This window comes from Pelecanus crispus, chromosome 12, assembly GCF_030463565.1.
Source record: "Pelecanus crispus isolate bPelCri1 chromosome 12, bPelCri1.pri, whole genome shotgun sequence".
Lineage (NCBI taxonomy): Eukaryota > Metazoa > Chordata > Aves > Pelecaniformes > Pelecanidae > Pelecanus > Pelecanus crispus.
The window spans coordinates 22,231,668-22,250,836 of NC_134654.1; the positions used below are offsets into that span (position 1 = coordinate 22,231,668).

The 19,169-nt window shown below is 44.9% G+C and overlaps 1 protein-coding gene across 1 annotated transcript in view; it reads left to right on the forward strand.

The window, feature by feature from the left end:
- The window catches only part of CACNA1G (calcium voltage-gated channel subunit alpha1 G), a 148,901-nt gene that overhangs the window by 114,891 nt on the left and 14,841 nt on the right, over positions 1 to 19,169 (forward strand). Inside the window, exons 23-33 of the mRNA XM_075720155.1 lie at positions 602 to 727; positions 1,340 to 1,429; positions 2,026 to 2,218; positions 4,722 to 4,772; positions 10,698 to 10,849; positions 13,248 to 13,357; positions 14,408 to 14,541; positions 15,733 to 15,803; positions 16,080 to 16,158; positions 16,243 to 16,364; positions 17,334 to 17,678. Of these exons, the coding sequence (XP_075576270.1) occupies positions 602 to 727; positions 1,340 to 1,429; positions 2,026 to 2,218; positions 4,722 to 4,772; positions 10,698 to 10,849; positions 13,248 to 13,357; positions 14,408 to 14,541; positions 15,733 to 15,803; positions 16,080 to 16,158; positions 16,243 to 16,364; positions 17,334 to 17,678 (1,473 nt within the window). The remainder of the gene's footprint in view (positions 1 to 601; positions 728 to 1,339; positions 1,430 to 2,025; positions 2,219 to 4,721; positions 4,773 to 10,697; positions 10,850 to 13,247; positions 13,358 to 14,407; positions 14,542 to 15,732; positions 15,804 to 16,079; positions 16,159 to 16,242; positions 16,365 to 17,333; positions 17,679 to 19,169) is intronic.

A 19,169-nucleotide genomic window follows, 5' to 3' on the forward strand; every position in this document is an offset into this window, starting at 1 on the left:
TGGAGAAAGCATTCAGGATCAGAGACCGGAGCTGGACTGACAGCAGTCTTGATTCAGTGAGAGCCCAACATCACTGGCAGCAGCTCGGCTGCTCTCCGACGTGTCGCGTTGTGACCTGTAAGAGCAGAGCTTAGTCCATCGCTGTGCCCCTTCAGTGCCGCCTGTTCTCTGCTGACAGAGGGCCCCTGTTACATTTAATTTGTTGATGACTCTTGAAACCAGCATCGTTAACTGGGCTGGAGTCACCAGAGTCATTCCACGTGTGACAAGAAGCCATTAGCTGGTCTGGGCCATTAGCCAGGGCTACACTTGAGCTGGCGAGCCAGAAGGAAAGGCCTTTAGGCCAGTCTCAGATCACTGAACCAGACAACCTAATGCACGAGGTGGGTGTCCTAAACGATGTGAAATCATGCATTTGCTCATTAAGCGCATATTGTACAGGCTGCTCGCACTTAACAACCAGCACGAATGAGGCCATTTCCCTTAACTTCTCTGGTCAGCGTGGGCTGTGCAGAATACCTCAGGAGAAATGCCCATCATCTGCAGAGAAATCCTGTGGACCGAACCCTTACCTTTCCTCTCTTCTCTGTGTGTTTTGCAGCTTTTCAAAGGCAAGTTTTTTGTCTGCCAGGGGGAGGACACCAGAAACATCACAAATAAATCGGATTGTACAGAAGCAAGCTACAAATGGGTCCGGCACAAGTATAATTTTGATAATCTCGGCCAGGTATTAATAGAATGGTAATCTGCTTCTTTGCTCCTTTACTTCCTTGACTTAAAACCAGTGCATTATTATCCCATGGGATTTTCTTACAGGGCACTACCACTCACAGTAAATATTCAGTTCACATACACAGCATTCTGTCTCTGTAAATCCCAAAGGTAGTGTTTCCAAGCAGGCATACACTTCTTTTTGGAACAGAACAAGCACATGTGGCTTCGTGGAGTACTTAATTGCTTCACTGCTACATAACAAACCAAATATATCTTGCAGAAGGGCTTGTCTAATAGAGCCGGACACTTTCAACCATCTCTGCAACGCAGCCTTATTTTAGAAGCATGGTAAGGACTAATTAGTCAGCAGCAGTAGAGACCTGGAGGGTGGAAATGAAGCTGCTTTTGTCTGTGGCTTTGTGGTTTCCAAATTAGCACTCATTGCTGAACTGGGCACTGACATTGATAGGTTTTTGCTGCCAGGAGAAACCTTGGGCATCAAAGTGCCCTATTATCGGACAGGTAATGATAATCCCCAAACAGGAAAGGGCAAAGAGGAATAAAATCTTACAGGTAAAAGGGCTTTAGTGCAACTCTGTCTAACTTTTTTCCCATGTATTTCTAGGCCCTGATGTCTCTCTTTGTTCTGGCCTCCAAGGACGGGTGGGTGGATATCATGTATGATGGATTAGATGCTGTGGGAGTTGACCAGCAGGTATGTGCTCTAGCAGAGCTGTAAGAAGTAAGTTGTCAAAGGTCATACGTTTTGACACTTGTTTTGCAAAATACTGTTGGCTTCCACAGTCAAATGGGGTTATGGGGTTGGGATCACGGGAGCCATTTAACCCAAGTACTGGGGCATGACAAGGAGTCAAGTGAAAAGTCCTAGCCTTTGGACCCAGCCTTTTCCCTGCAAATTTTGCAACACGACTGGTGTAACTAGCGTTAGGAGAACTACATGTATCAAAGAATGGTTTTTAATGACTTTTTAAGCAATTTGGACATTTCAAGAGAAAAGAAGTGATTTGTGTAGGTACAGGTTTTCAGTGAGGGACTTATAATAGCTGCAAAGGATGCTACTGTCCTGCTGTTGGCAGAACAGAGGTGGCCTTTCTGTCCTCAACGTGCTTTGTGTTTTGGGAGCATTCAGTTAAAATGTCTCAGAGGGCTCTAATTTTCAGGAAGAGTAGAGCACACTGAGCTGCCTCAAAGGGGGCCCCATGGTTTTGTGGATGGGGCAGCTGTACCAGTTTGCTCCCATTTTTTTTTTTTTTGAGGTCCAGTTGACATTTGCCTTCCTCCACTTTGCAGCCAGTCATGAACTACAACCCGTGGATGCTCCTCTACTTCATCTCCTTCCTTCTGATCGTGGCCTTCTTTGTCCTCAACATGTTCGTGGGGGTGGTGGTGGAGAATTTCCACAAGTGTCGGCAGCACCAGGAGGAGGAAGAAGCCAAGAGGCGGGAGGAGAAGAGGCTTCGCCGGCTGGAGAAAAAGAGAAGGAGTAAGGAGAAACAGATGGCTGGTCGGTAGTCTTTCCACATCTTTCTGAGTCCTGCTTGACCTTCCACACAATCCCCTCCTCCCTCCCCTCCCTGCCTCGCGTCTGGTGATCATTCTTTTCCCAAAAGCATGTCCAGCTATAAAATTTGCATGAAGGAAATAGTGTCGTTTTAGGCTGAGCAAGGAGCCATGGAAGCCTTTTTAATGGCTGCATGATTTGCAATGACTTTTTCATTGGAGGTTATTTAAATTAAAATATAATGATAATCAGACCTGGAGCTTCTTGGATAGCAGAGCTTAGTGTTACACAAATAGTGACAACTGCAAAGATCAGCAGTGCAGGATGGCACCATAAATCTTCTGAGTCATGAGCACTGTTACTGATAACCGGATTCACTATTTGGTTTATTACAGCCTTGTAATGCCACAGTGATGTTACCTGTCCCATTTATCAAGCAGGTTTATTTATTGGCACAGTAGCACCACTGCTATTCAAGAGTGTAATAAAATAATGGAGCCATCTCATTCTAGTAATGCTTAAAAACTCCTTAGAGAAACATATCAATGCATTTGCTTGAGAAATACAGATTAGAAAAAAAAAAAACAAACCAAACAGTTGAGGAGAGTAACTAACTAGACAAAATTGCACTGATGCAAATTGAACCAAACTCCACAATGGATGTGCAAGCTTGCAGCCCTGCCTAGAGAAGGCTTTACAGGTCAGAGGAGGCTAGACCTCCACTCTGCCAAAAGTCTCCAACCCGACATTTGTCTTTTAGTCTTTTTTTCTTTTAATTTGGTTGAATAAGTAAGAAATAAGTCAGCCAGAGGCCACAGGTCAGAGGTACTCTTCTTCTCGCATGCTCTCTCTTCTGACTGAACTTTCTCCATTGCCCTTCATATCCATGGCCTCACGCTTTCCCTCCCTGGTCAGTCCGCCTGCTGCTCTCACTGTGTCCTCTTTCACATCTCTTCTCTATCTTTGACAGACTTCAGTACTGTTTAAGAGGCTGTCTGATCAGGTGCTTGTTCCGAAAGCTGGTAATATCAAGTCTGTTTTATTTTTTTAATAGTGGTTAATAGGTGTTTAATAGCTGTGACAGGCTTAATCGTGCAACCAAGTACCACAACGGTGTCTCAGCCTCTCTCAACTCAGCACTTACCCAGCACTTTCTTTTGGTCACATCTTTAAGTCCCATGAGCTTCACAGGTTTTGTAACCAATGGGATGTATCACACCAGCCTCTGGACATCAAACTTTGGTTTATGCCGAGAGCCTGGCTTCCTCGATGGTCAGTGGAAAGATGGAGGCTTCCCTCAAGAGCGGTGGAGGACATGTTAGACTGTTCTCAGTTAAGTGGGATACAGATGGAAAGAATTTATTTTTTTGTTTTTCACATCAACGAAATGCCTAGAAAGCTCTTTCGGTCAGTCCAAGTTCCCAAACATAGTTTCAGGCTGATGAGCTAGAAAATGTTTTTAAAGACTGGACAGAAAGATCCCTATTTAAAGTTGCAGTTTTGGAAAGCAGACATTTCTGTAGAAGAAAAATAGATCTTTAGTTATTATTAATGACCTTATTTGTAATGCTAGAGGAACTAGATGAAGAAAAGACGTAAGTCTGGGCAATTTCCCAGTGGGAAGGAATCACAAACCATCCTTGGAGATGTAGTTATTCATTCAGTCCTATGAAATGCCTAATTAAAGAGGCAATAAACAGCTATTTTACTGAGGATCAAATATTGCTGAGTATTCAATCGCCATAAAAACCTTTCAAGAGCGAAGTATGAAGCCCTCCAAATTGCTTCAGAACAGTTTTCCCAATTCACATTCAGTGAAACATTGGTTTTAATTCACCACGTCCAGCTTTGCCCTCGGAGGCAACAGATGTCATTGCTTAGATTCATTCTGCATGGTGGGAACTTGCAGATGATACCAAGACTAGGGCTTTGATTATGCCAGCAACTGCATGGGGGTTCCTTTCAGCTGGGCTTCCTGAGTGTCCACAGATGCGCAAACCAAACTATGGATGTCAGACATAGACAGATGTAGACATCCGACCGGTTGCACAGTCATTTTTTATCATAGATTCTTCAAATGCATTTACCCAATTGGACATCTGAAAACCAGAAAAGCATGTGAGATCCCAGCTCGGTGAGATGTAGGTAGATGCAGGAGTGGTCGCTGTAAGGTGTGCTGGCCCAGCAGGCTATGTACAAAGTACGTCCTTCAGAAGTGTCGTCTCCTTCATCGTCAAGCGAGGCGGTTCTTAGGGATCTCTTGGGCTTCCACCTGTGTACATGGGAGAAGCACAAGAGCCCTTCCTTTTTCACGATGAGCCCGCGTACCTGATCCCACCTTCCATGAGACACAAGGAGAGGATCCTGCAAGGAAACATTCCCAGTAGGGGCAATGGAGAGCCTGAGAGCCGTAGGGACCTCTGAAGGGGAAGGGAAGTCTTGCCATGTGTCCTGCCGGGTGATTAATGCCGTTTCATTCTTTTAGATCTAATGCTGGATGATGTATTAATGGAGAGCTCAGCCAGTGCAGTGCAAGGTACTGGGAAGTCGGCACGTCTCGTCCCACTTGAATGGCAGTGCTGTGTCACTAACGGCTGGCCACCGCTGCTGTGAGGCATCCCACTAAACCCCGTGTGTGGTGCAAAGCTCGTTTGCTTACTTCATGGCACACGCATATCATTCTGAACTGCAGGTCTGCAGACCTGGCTCAGGACTGACACTTGCAAACCCTTAATTTACCCCTTGATCATGTTATGTTCTTCAGTATTTTTTTTTTCTGGTTTTCATTAAGACACTGTCAGACTTTTCATGGCTTTTTATTTTTCTCCTTTTTTTTTATTTTTGTTTTTTTCTCAGAGAATAATGACTGGACTGTGAAATGGGTCCTTTATTATTTACTCTAGCTTTCCAACCACCAACTTAGGAGTCTCTGAATAATTTGCAGGAGTATCTCTGGAAAGCAGGCAGTCTCGCCTAAGGAGGTTATTTCATTATTTCTCCAGCCCTTGCTCATTGCTCCACGAACACCGTGCTTCAAGGAAGCACAGTATTTTTTCAGCAGGGTAGAATTCAGTATAGTGCAGAGCCTCAGTGCTTTAATGGAGAGATCAACCCCACCCCAACTCTCAGCGTGGACTTGGGTTTTAGCTGTTGTGCTGCCCAGCTTGTAAATTCTTCATATTGATTGAGAGTTGCTCAATCCATGAGGCATCTTGTGAATGAAAAGAAATAAAGATGCCACCTCAAAGCCTTTCCAGGTCCTGGTGGGGATGGACTAGCTGGGCAGAACACTGCTGGAGGTTTGACCTGGCCACCCCGACCACGCCTCGTTCATGTCTCCCTTTTCTGTCCCCCCTCACCAGGACAGTGCTCAGGGCTGCGAATCTGTCCCTTGCTCTTTTTATTTTTAGGAGAAGCTTTGATCTGGCAAGCATTTTGTTTAATTCATAACTTAAGAATATTAGCCTGAATAATTAGAGGCGCCAACATAGAAACAAATATAGCTGTAATTTTTGACAAAAATAATATGCTAGGAAAACTGTGCCATTAAAACTCTCACCTGTGAACAAGTTCCCAGTGCTTGAGATGGGAGCAGGGCTCCATCCATCTCTCACATATTGCAGGGATTTTTGATTAAATAAAAATTGCAAGGTGAGGGCTATCAGCTTTCACTGCAGAGGATAACTCAGGGAGACCGAGGTTCCTACCTTATATTTCTAAGGCCTTGTTGGAAGTTATCACAACATGCTTTAATAAATCCTGAATCTCCTTCCCATTGCCGTTCCTGGTATTTTTATTTCTTTGCCTTCATTCTTGCTCTTCTTGGTAGGCCTCCTGTCCTCTCCTGCGAAACAGGGCAGCACGAGGGGGGGTGTTGTCACTGGGTTTAGGGGTCTGTTTATTTTTTCTTCTTTTTGTTTGGTTGTGACTCCTCTCCTGGTCCTACAGAGCTACATCAAGGCGTCTTATTTTATTTTATTTTTAAGGCACTGAACTCATTCCAAACCCCTCCATAATCCTGCCCAGGCTCAGAAAGACTCTTAGAGTTTGCCTTTAAAACGTGTGCAATTGTCAGGTCTGTGCTTTGTGTTTCCTTTTGTTGTCTTTTCTTTGGATCCAGTGGTAGTGAATGTGCCATGCTGCTCTTCAGGCACCGGCATGAGGGAATAGAAAGGTTTTATTTCTGAACCTGACTGTTGGGGATATTAGGGAATCAGTCCCGGGTGCTGTAGACGAACCTCCTGTGGTTCAATGAGAAATCTGGAGTTGTGACCCCAAAGCTTCCACACATCTCTGCACTTACAGAGGGCTTCTTTTTTCTTTTTGTGAAGATAAGATGGAGTATTGTGTGTGTGTGTGTGCTGCTGTCTGGTGCTAAGTGAGATATTATAATTTTATTTTTTCCTTTTTTTTTTTTTCCTAAGTCTACATTCTATCACAACTGGAATCTTCTCAGTGGAAATAACTTATCATTTTCCATTTTGTTTTTTTTTTTTAAATAAATCCATTCAGTACAATAAAAGCCAAGTAAAATAGTGTGTTTAAATAAAAAAAGTTCCTTCAGTGCAAACTACTTTTTAACCTAATAATATTCTTAATACAGTTTGTAAATCCAGCTGCGTCACAGGCTCATTGCTCACTGGTTTGCCGCTGTCCTCTGGATATACTCAGACCTGCAAAGTAGTTAATTCCCTTATTATAGGAGAAGGAAGAAGCTGGAGGAGACGGTAATGGAATTGTCCCACTCTCGTGAATTCCAATTTCCCATGCCCACACACCTCTGGCTCGAAAGTCACCTCAGGGAAAGTGGCAATTTCTCTCTTGACAGGGCTATATTTGGAGGCAGCTGCTATTCGGAGATATTTCAGAGCTGCATGCCCAGCCCCATTCCCCCTGAGAACATGCCGTTAATGGGAAGAGAGTGGCCCCGGCCCCATCTCCCATGGCGCTGGCAGAGACCAGCCAAACCTTGGGACCCTCTGGAGCTGGCAGTGACGCTGCCCGGCAAAACCAGGGGTGCCTCCAGCGCTGCTTTGCTGGTCACCAGTGCCGTTTCACAGGTCACGTCCTAGAGCTCTCAGACGAAACGCGGCACGGGGCTTAGTGCTCCAAACCCAGGCTGTGATCGCCGAAGCCAAAGGGAGAAGCTGGAGCAGGCTTAGGATAGGAAATGTTTCTCCTGCACCAACAATGGTCATTGCCTTTCCAAATGGGCAGGAGAGGATGGTGATGAGTTTGGCTGCCCCAGGACACAGGCTGGGGCTGCTGTGCTCTGCCTCCCAGCCCTTGTCAAGGGGATCCATTATAATCCTGTGGGATGATGCCAAGAGGAGTACAGAATGTCTGCTTAGGAAACAACTTGAGTTGAGAGCCTGTGATAAATGATAAATTAAAACTGGGTGCCCCCCATGCCAGGAACCTGCTCCAGTTGCCGGCATGGTCCCCTTAGACCACCGTTGCCCAGGATGCCCGGGCAGGTGGGATTCTCCCAAGCCAGCTCTCAAACAGCTGCAAAATCTCCTTCCTACCTGGGTTAGGAGGGGATTGCTCAGGCTCCACTTGTCTGAGCTGATTTTCTCCAGTGTAACGATATCTAAATTTGAGCCACTTCTCCCTCTCCCCCGCTCCTGGCCTCCAGCCATGGTGAAGCAGCTTGATTTACACCCTGTTTACCAGCCTGATGTCTCGTAGTGGGCTTTTGCTGTATTTCCCATCTTCTCACATTCTCATTCTGCCAATTCTTTTGTTCATTTGCTCTCCTCCTCTTTTCTTTAATGCCATGTGTGCCGGGAAGCCAAGTTAACCTTTCCAGTAATAACCGAGACTAACCCAGAGCTCTTGTTGTTCTTGACACAGTGTATTGTAACAGTACAGTAATGTGGTGTTGTGTTAGTTGTGAAGTTCACCACCTGGAGTTTAACAGATGTCTGTATTTCCCAAGATGTTGGTATTGTTTAGATCTTTACTGCAATAATTAGAAATTATACTGTGTGATAGGGGGCATGGGCTTTTGCACTTGGATGATTACACATGAGCAACACCCAACTTCTCTGCAGAACTGCGCAGTTCAGGTTAAATAACTAGTATTTATACAATATCAAGAAAATGGTTTATCTGTTCAGAAAGTTCCCTGCCCACCTACACACAGTAGCTATTTATCTATAGTCCTCGGACAGCATGCCAGCTTGTGTGTGGTTCATCTCACGGTAATATCTGCACTGCACTAATACGCATGGCCGGCATGCGGCCACCGGTGAGGTGAGTGGTGGCATGATTCATGAACAGGGTTGACAAATCCCCTCTTAACAAAGTTAATGGGGAAGGATGAAACATTTACTAACGGTAATTTTCTAAGGCTGCAAGCACATCTGCAACAGCAGCATCCAGAGACGTTTGGCTGTGGAAACCTGGGGGCATGCTGGGAAAGGTGAAAAGGAGCTTTGGCGTTTGGGAGAGGGGGGATGTGAAGGGAGAGAGCCTTGGCAGATATATGAACAATTAGCAACCCTGCTTATAGAGCCATGCACTGGCTAATCCAGGTGCAGGAGCCCTGCACAGGAGACATTTTACAACCTCTCTCTAAATCCTCTCTCTGTTCTAACAGCGTCGGTGCTATTCTGTAGGATTTGGAATTACCTGTCAATCAAAGCTAAGAAAAATTTGAATTCCAGTGTAATTATTCATAAGTAAATCCACTGCAAGAAAAGGCAGAAACATTGACATTTTTCTTTTTGAATGTGAATTATACATAAATGTAGAAGTAAGTGATCCAATTACAATGGTGTTTCTTTCTGAGATGATAAGTTGGTTCATAAAAATAGGTCCTATTCCTAACCTAATTGTATTCAAACATTTTAGTTAATTTGCTACTCATAATTTAGCATAATGTGATCGAGATATCTTGACTTTATGGAGATTTATGCAGATTCTGAGGTATCTGACAAAGTCTTATGAGTGAGTCAGCAGCTCCCAGTCTGCTTTTTTGTAAGCACTCAATAGATTCAGCATGAAAATTCATTTTATAGACCTTTTCATCGATATCATGCTTTAACACTCACGTACAGATCACCTAAAGCACACTGCAAATCAGAAAGAGAATATTAATACTGCCTTTCATTTGATGACACTGAAGCAGAGTGTTGGGCATTCCAAACCCCTACAGAATAAAACTGCTGAGTGATTTGTCTATCTGGTCCCTGGGCTGTAAGGGAAAGGTCTGTCCCTATGGAAAAAAGCAAAACTACTCTGATTTTTCAGGATCCCGTTATGAAGCAGGGAGTGCATGAAACCATTAAATCTATGGGTTTGACTGCAATGTCACTGGCTATTGACAAAATGAATTCTATTTCCAGGCAAAATTTAATCCTCTAGAACTAAGTTTCCCCGAGGGCAACCCAAACCTGTGCTTTGTGGCTTCATTCTGCCCACCTTTTTGCTCAGAATAATGTATCAAACTGTACATTTGCTCAGCAGCACTAAAAATCAAGCCATGTAATTCTTACAGCTCGATAATTTTCATAACCAGTTGATCATCTAATTATGAGAGTAATATTATACTCTGACATATTCAAGACAGTCCTTTCCACTTCAATCTGCATTATAATGCCTCCTTGAAAATTGTACTGAATTATATACTCAGCCTTGGCATTTCCTCATTAGAGATTAGGTGAGTAAATGAGTTTATCTCTAGGAACATTCGGGGTCTAAAGAGCATGTGTCATCCCTGAGGCAGCCGAACACGAGAATGAGTTGAACAGTGAAATCTGTACTTCGCTAATCTTGTCTAAATGGAGGATCATTATTTTCTAATCGCTAAGGCTGACTGATCAGTTTTCCTTGGTATTTTTATGGTCCATTTTTCAGGGCTCTGACAGCCAAAGTGTTGAATTTTGTTCTCTTTACAGTTTACTGCAAAGAACATAATATGACTGAATTACTTCTCTTTCAAAGACCCCCGCTAGCTCAATGGCCTGTATTTTTAAGCCATTGTTAGCAAAATCTGTCCCCAACATCTGACCATTAATTGGGCTTTTGGATACCTTGGGGTCTTTTAAGATCTTTTAAGATCATCAGAAACAAAAATTTTTGTTTTAATTTAAATTAAATTTAAATTTTCCTACAGGGAAAACATTCTTTAGCAGCACAATAGTCCCAGCTCACCTCATCCCTTGATGCCATAAGGCTGAGTATAGCGCATGTCCCACTGAAGATGTTTAATGGATGTAAGATGATGGGAGCCCTGCTGTGTATTTAAAATGGTAACATGCCAGCAAGAAAAAAGCAAAAAACAAACAAACAAACAAAAAACCCCAAAACCAAACAAACTAAAAAACCCAGCATGTTGCTGTAATCAGTCTAGAATTTGTCATCTTTGGAGTTGGAAAGTGAGGGTGCATTGACTTCAGAAAGATGCAGAGAAATGACTTGATGTGCCTCTCCACTCTCCTCCTCCCCGCTGCAGAAGCACAGTGTAAGCCCTACTACTCGGATTACTCCCGCTTCCGTCTCCTGATCCACCAGATGTGCACCAGTCACTACCTGGATTTGTTCATCACTGGAGTGATCGGCCTCAACGTGATCACCATGGCCATGGAGCACTACCAGCAGCCAAAGGTACTGGGACAGAGAGGGGGAAAAGCGGGGGCGGGGGCACGTGCTCAGCCATGGTGGGATGCGCTGATGGGCAGAGTTAAGGCCAGTTTTGCTGTTAGACCTTGGGGCCCCCATCCACCATGCCCGACCTGGCCCTTTGCCTGGTGGAGCGTACCCATCCTTCATCTGGCTTCCAGCTCAAACCACGGCTTTTGGTACCTGGATCCCATTGTGCCTCTCTGTTCTAGCTAAGTACAAATGGACTGCTTTGAAAACAAGGATGGGAGCAGGTTTGTTTGGTTTGCTAGACAAGATCATCATTGAAATCTTCCATTTGACTTAGGATTTCCACCAAAAAAAAAGGGAGAAAAAGGAAAAAGAATAGAAGAATTTGTGAAATATTTCTTTTTGCAAAGTTTCTCCTAAATCCCCAATGTCCCATAGGTTCCAATTTTCACAGGCACTGGTCCTTAAAACACATTTTAATATAGTAGTGTGCTAAGTTCCTGGGTCTTTGTCATATTCTGAAAATAAAAACAGCTTGTCCTGGGATGTCAAGTCTCTTGTGTGTAAGAATGAAATGGAAATAGCTGCCTTTGCCATATAACTTGTACTTATTTTTATTAGCCACTTTCAGAATGAATAAATATAACACACAATAGGAGGAAATATTCTTTAAGACTAGACAGGACTTGAATACTTAATGTAAAAAAAATCCAAACAACTAAGACATGCAAGCAAGGGGAAAAATATCCTCCAGCCTATCATAAAGAAGCCAAAAAGTGAAACGGCACAAGCCCAATTTATTTTTTCTGTTCAGGTCACCTTTAAATACCCTGGAAGGCTCATTGCATGATTCAGTCATTTGGTGATGAAAAAGGTTGTTGGCTAAGGAGCCTGTATTGGAATTGCTCTAGGGTGTGTGTCTTACTGCAGTCTTTTTGCAGCTACATTTTCTTTTGTATTATAAAAAAGTTGGGAACGCTTTTGTTTTTAATTTTCTTTAAGAAAATAACATTTTGTCTCTAAGCCTCTGGTATGTAGCATCTGGGTAATAACTCCAAGCTTGGGCTGTGCTGAAATGACAGCACTGTTAGAGCCATGCACGTGCTTGAGAGCCCTGCTGAATCAGGGCCCCAAAATCACTCTGGTCTGGGTGACTGGAGGCTGGGATCCTGCAGATATGTAAAAGGCTAAATGTACCAGAGAGCTTCATATCCAATCTAATGATTGCTTGGTGTGTCGGTGCTGAAAGGGGTTGGTGGTGAGATACACTGGGATGCCGTGTGGATGAGATTGCAGCTGGAGATGTTGCAGCTGCCCACAGAGAGAAGGGGTTGCAGTGCACGTGGAGGTGGTTTGGGCAAAGAGCTACTGGGCAAAATCTGCTTTTGCCAAATAAATATGCTTGTTTGCTGGCAAAGCCCAGGTCCCCTGCAGTACGACAGGGAGGCTCATTGAGAGCCACGGCTTCCTTTGGCAGCTGGGCTTGTACTCCTTGGGCAGGTGAGGTGGCTTTCATCCACGGATGCTTGAAGCTAAACTGTAGCATGAAGGCAGAGTGCACAGCTTCAATTCCCTCTGCTATGATTTCTCCTGCTCGGGGATCAGCAAGTCTTATTTTTGGTCTGAGAGCACTCTGTTGCCATCTCCCACGTTCCCTAACAGTGCTCTGGACACAGTTATTACCATCCCATTTGACGGACATTACTTAAGAGGCCATGCAGGATGCTGCTACCACAGCACTCCATGACCAGGACATTCGGGATGAAATAATCTTTGACGTAGCTTAATGCCTGACTGTGCAAGAGTTGTCCCAGCCAGGAGGCACCTGTAGTTAATGGCCAGGTTGTGACACCTGCAGAGGGAAGCGTGGGCAGAGGAAAACCCAAGGCACTCACTCCTGCTGGCGTGCCATCCCTCTCTTCTGCTCCTTGGCAAAAAGCTCAAGGTGAGGAGTAAATGACAGGCTGTCACAAAGAAGCCATTTGGCCAGTGCTTGCACAGTCCTGGCCAGCCCACAGCTCTTGCAGCACTGCACAAATGAGCAAGTGGGATGAAATTCAGCTTTCTGCTGAGAGCACGAGGGTGTTTGCACTGCTGACACCTGCAAATGCACCCAAGTGATCCCAGCTGGGGCTGTGTTACTGCCGTGGGGCTTGAGTTGTGCCCTGGGTTTGTATCAGCGCCTCCTGTGAATTATATCAGCTGGGTCGGAGCCAGGAAGAAATGCAGTTTCTGCACTCACTGAAGTACTGGAACTTTTCCCTGGGACACTCGTCATCGGAGAGAGCCCACGGATGGAGCCTTTTGTCTGTAGTTTGGAAATGAGTAACTGGTGAAAGGAGGGCAGATTTGCAGGCAGCAAAGCTCCTCAGCAGAGCTAGCATCTAACCTCGGTCCTGTGTCCACATCCCAGGTCCTTGATGAAGCCCTGAAGATTTGCAATTATATCTTCACTGTTATCTTTGTCCTGGAGTCTGTTTTCAAGCTTATCGCCTTTGGGTTCCGTCGTTTCTTCCAAGACAGGTAACAAAAGCTCCATCATGACTGCAGGGGCAGGTTTGTGGATACAGCTGCCCAAATTCAGGGTCCTGAACCCTGATGCTCTTCCTGGTCTCTTCCTGATACGTGTGAACACTTTTTGGTGTGACTGATTGAAACCAGGGTAGGTGGATGCTTGGGATGTGAGTTGGAGAAAGGATCATGCATGACGAGGAGTGTGATTGCATCACTTTGGCCCTTGGGGGTGGACAAAATAGAAGTGAGTCTTGCACGGAGCAGCTGGTTCTCTTGTCACACCAGTTGCGTGTCCACATAATCAAGAGGACCTGGTGAAGTGACAAAATTTTTGCCAACAAAGAGAATCTGGTCCTGAGTGGAAATGAGAGAGAAAAGGGACCTCTTCTTAAGCAGACACTGAGCAGCAGATGAAATTGCTTCTTTTTCTAGACTTTCACTCTCTTACCTCACAAATGCAGATTTTATGTCCTTGGTGACTATTTCTCCACCTATTTTTGCCTCCTTTAATGTTAATATCAAGAGCGCTGGCACTGAACAGGACTTGACACAAGCCCTTCAGCAGCCAGGAACCCATCATTCCACCCCTCTCCTCATGTTTTGGGTGTCTGTGCTGGGATTACGCCTCTCTCCAGCCTGGCACAAATCCTTGGGGTCTTTCCTTTGCCCAGTGTGAGTTTTGTTGCAAGGATTGGACGTGGGGTCCGGTTCTTTCTAGGGCAGATCTCACGTCAAGGTCCACGAGTGTCGTGTCTAGAAGTGGCGGGACCGATACCGCAGCATCTCCCCTGAGGTCTACAGCCTCTGGGTAGAAAACTGCCCAGCTTTTGCTTCTGTTTCCTCTCAGTCAAAAATATCTTTGGAATTGGCTGATTTTCTAATGAGATGCATTAGTTATGATTTCATAACATAACTGCTTTTGTATAATACCCTCAGAAAAATGCTGCAGATTCATTTGAGTGCTAGAACCATTGAAATGACTGGAATTTGTGTGAAACAAGCTACCTCCCCTTGCCAGCTTCTTAGTAGATGTTAAACTTCATTTTGTGTTGTCTCCAGATGGAACCAATTAGATCTGGCAATCGTGCTGCTGTCTATCATGGGCATCACTTTGGAAGAGATCGAGGTGAACGCTTCACTACCAATTAACCCCACTATTATCCGAATCATGAGGGTTCTCAGGATTGCTCGAGGTGAGATGAATAAAGCAGAATTGGCTTGTGTTTGAGGTGCAGGGCCCCCTCCAGGAGAGAATTAAGCATTGGGAAATGGTTCTGGGGCACATCCCCATCATGATGTGCATAGTTCTGGCATCAACAGGCTGTAAACAATAAAAGAACAATGGGGGAAAATAGTTGCAAGGAGCCAAAAAGTTGAGCCAACTGACCATGTGTTTCTATCTTAAGAGGACTTGAAGGCTGAGAGCTTAAAAATAAAGTAGAAATAGCTGTGGGTATAAATCCCAGAGATGTACCTGGAAAAAATATATCAGTCAAATCAAAGTCATCTCTAACTGGGATTAGAGAACACAAGCTCAAATACGTTGGCTTTAAAAGACAAACATCTAATACATTTAATTTCCCATGGGACTTTACATCTCACCACTTAGTGACAAAGCATGCCTCGTCACTCTGCATCCATCTGTCCCCTCAGACTTGTAACGACACGTACCTGAGTTGGGAAGCCAGCTTCTTCAGGGCCTGATTTTTCAGAACAGGGAGGTCTTAGGGCCACATGATGAAGGCGTAAAATGTGAGCGCTCAGGCCCTTAATAAAGTACTCCCAGGTCCTCCTGAAGGGCAATGTTGTGCTCTGAGGCTTAATTGCTATGATTGCAGCCCTCATCTAAGCAAAGAAGGAACTGGAGGAGAAATGAAATGTTGCTGTGTCTCAAGGGGAAAAAAAATAGTGTTTCTCCCGTGCATTGGATCCTTTTCAGAATTAAAAATACATGTGTTTTCCAATTGGCAATGCAATCTTCTGGAAGAGATGTGTAAATCAGCTCCTCAGTGAATCACGTATGAAAGTGGGTAGCCTATGGAAGTGGGAAAGTAGCCCCAGGGCTGGGAAAGTAACTGCTCACGAAAACCAGAGGAAGAAGGAGATGGGTCCAACACAGATAAAGTGGGGAAAGGAAAAGCCAGGCAGAACAATGACACTTTCTCCAAGTCTCAGGATAGATGATGCTGCTATTCACAGGACTTTAATAGTATCCAAGCAACCAGGAGCAACGTAAAAAGGCCAGGGACTATAGCAGCTAATGGAGAACACTTGACATGATTTCACATTTCTCTTCCTATAATGTGTGGCTCCTGGGAGAGGGACTGAGTTTGTGCCTCCATGCTAACACTGCCATTACTGTATTATGAATGTGTTTTCCGCAGTGTTGAAGTTGCTGAAGATGGCTGTAGGGATGAGAGCCCTGTTGGACACGGTGATGCAAGCACTGCCGCAGGTAACCCACTGCCATATCAAACCAGATCTCTGCTGGCCCAGAGCTAATTTCCTATTGCAGAGGAATGCTAATCATTTTATCTTTACTGTCGTTAGAGAATCACATTTCCCTTCTGAAGCACAGTCTGAGATACAGTCCTCACATTGAGGTCATTGTTCCCCTGAAGCAATTTAAGTTTTGGATTAAAGAATACAGCAGGAAACAGGTCTGGAACAAAAAAATCAATGAATGTTCTTTTTTTGTGTTTTTTTCCCCCATTTCTTTTTCTCTTTCCAGGTGGGGAATCTGGGTCTTCTCTTCATGTTGTTGTTTTTCATATTTGCAGCTCTTGGAGTGGAGCTGTTTGGAGACCTTGGTGAGTCTTCCCCTGCCCTGTGCCAGTGGAAGGGGTGGGAGCAGTGCGCAAGCTGGGGTCTCACGGCTGTGCTTGGTCCCGCAGAGTGCGATGACACGCACCCCTGCGAGGGGCTGGGACGGCATGCCACCTTCAGAAACTTTGGGATGGCCTTTCTGACTCTCTTCCGAGTATCCACAGGAGACAACTGGAATGGGATAATGAAGGTAAGAGACCCACAGAAAATGAGTATTGCCTCTAATTGCTTAATTAGAAGCCATCCGCTCTGCTCCAGACCACTAACGATGCTCAGCCAGGACACTCATGTCCTGCAGTGAGCTGGTCTCTTCATTCATGCACTGGGCAAAGTCTCTAATTCTGTTCCCTCCTCCCAACAATGCAGTGCTTATGGTTGCACGCTCCTGGTGTACTCCATATATTCCTCTTTTTTTAACCTAAGACAGCAACTTAAAAAGAAGGGGAAAAAACAAAGGGACTCATCTCTCAAGTAAAACATGAATTCAGCTCAGTAACTTGTGTTAGTGTTTGTTTTTTGTTTTTTTTTTTTTCTCCTTAAAAGTCTCCAGTTACTATTATTATTGTTGTTGGTATTACTTTGTGGATTTTTCTCTGGGAAAACCCAGGTTTCTGAGAGAGAGTCTCTCTTAGTGGACAGCCATAAAGGCATGCTATTGTGAAGAAATCTGGTCTATGAATACACAGGGTGCTAGCTAGTCTGAAGGAATTGTTTCTCTGACCATTTGTAGCCCATGGTGAGTGTTAGGCAGCCAAAGTCTTAATGACAGGGTGTGAACTTGAGGAAAGAGTGTCTGCAAGCCCAGCTGCCATGGGATAGCTGATGGGTTGTAGCTGCACCCTGCTTTGCCCTGGATCCATCTACCACGCTCTTGTGTATTTGGTCTCTAACCTGGTAAAACAGCCTTTCCTTTAGGAGCAGCAGGGTGTCGATGTCTGTTGCAAACCCAAGGACAATTTCCTCTGAGCCTGCTTGTGGTGGCTAACACAGAAACGTAAGGTTTTACTGGCAAGTATTTTGCCATTCTAGACGTGAAATTTGCCCAATCTGCTCAGTTTTCTTCATGAAAAAACTCATTGCAGCCAGCTGAGCAGACAGCAGACCAAGATCCATGCTGGAACCTCTTCACATCCCTCCATCATTTCCCCCCTGTTTCCAGGATACACTGCGAGACTGTGACCAGGAGTCCACCTGTTACAACACTGTCATTTCACCCATCTACTTCGTCTCCTTCGTGCTGACAGCCCAGTTTGTCCTGGTGAACGTGGTGATCGCCGTGCTCATGAAGCACTTGGAGGAGAGCAACAAGGAGGCGAAGGAGGAGGCAGAGCTCGAAGCAGAACTGGAGATGGAAATGAAGACAATCACCCCCGGCCAACACAGCCCCTCGGACATCTTTGCGTGGACAGGCAGTGCTGCTGGAGAGAGACCCGGGAGCCCCCGAGGATGTACCAATCCCATGCAAGTCAAGGTGGATTCTCAGCTCTCATTAGTTTACCCTATGGTGAGAATCTCAGCTGGAGGGTGAGGAGGGCTTGACCTGCATATTTGCTAGGGGAAGACATGCACGAGTTGGTGATGAAGGAGTGGGTGTACCATATGTCCAGGGCTTGTATTCCTCACTGTCTGCTGACTGATTGTTGCGTGGTGTGGGAACGGATGCTCCAGGGAAAAGACCCTAGGCAGGTCTCCAGACCACCTTGATGCATCTGTTTGGAGGTAGAGAGCTTTGCAATTTGTTCTGGAGATGTGCCCAAGCCACCCAGTTCAGAGCTAGCTCCAAATTTGCTCTAATCCGGAGTTTAGGCTAGGTCCTTTGTGATAGCAAAATCATGAGCATAATGTGTTTGCTTTTCTAATGCAGACCATGAACCACAACATAAAAGAGGAATAAAACTTGGCTAATCTTTGCTGAAGTGTTAAATTTGTTTTATGTAACCTCAATTTAAAATCCATCTCCACAATCAAGCTTGTAAGAAAAGATTATTTTAACAATAGAATAATCCAGAGGGGACTCAAACCTGAGCTCACCAGAACTGGTGGCAAAACTCCCACCAGCAGGAGCAGTGCTGCAGCAGGGCTGTAATGTGGTAGCTGCTATAAGCCGCAACAAGTCTCTCTCTCTAAAGCACAGTTTCTGGATGAAGACTCAGTTTGAGGAATGAGAGAGGTGAGGTCAAGACCCAGACAGGTCCTTTGGGAGTGAACCGAACTGGAATTATACAAGAAAAACAGTTCAGCCTTTTTTTAATCTTAGCTGATTGCAAATTGGGTTAAACTCGACACGGACCTCACTAGCTTTTATTACATCATGATTTCACAACAGCATATCTTGGCTTCTGCCTGGGGCGGACTAATGAGTATTCTAATGCATGAAAAACTCATTTATGATCCAAGGGTGAAAAAGAGTAAATCCTGGCTTAAGCTTTGTTTCAGTTCTTAAGCTACTGGAAATTTCTGGTGCCATTAGGAGTCACTGATGTCTGAGATGGAGTCCAAAGCTGCTCTTTGGCACAGGAAAAAGGAGTTCAGGGCAATATGGGGAAATCCAGACTCATTGTGTCCTCTAGGAATAAACAACATGTCCCAACTGTTGTTGTACATGCTAAGCAGAGTACTGGCAAACTGTCCTCAGCACTGTTGTCCTGCATCAGTCCTCACACTGGCAAAGAGAGCAATCACAAGGCAAATCGGTGGGAAGAATACCCTCAGCTCTTCAGTCTTTTAAACCTGCCCTCTCTGAAGGTGGCTTTGGAAAGGGCTTATGCTACTCATAATCTCCAGAGTGTGTTTCTTGCTCTCTTTCACTCAGACAGAAGCCTCAAAAACCTCCAGGAGATTTTATTCTGACTATTTATTCTCCCAGCCAAAATCTTCAGGAAAAATCTGATACTTGAGCACGATAGCAGAGGAATACAATTCCCAGGACATGACCCTGCAAGGACATGTGGTCAGCATGCTCTTTTGCTTGCCTGTTCCCCAGGATTTTTGCACT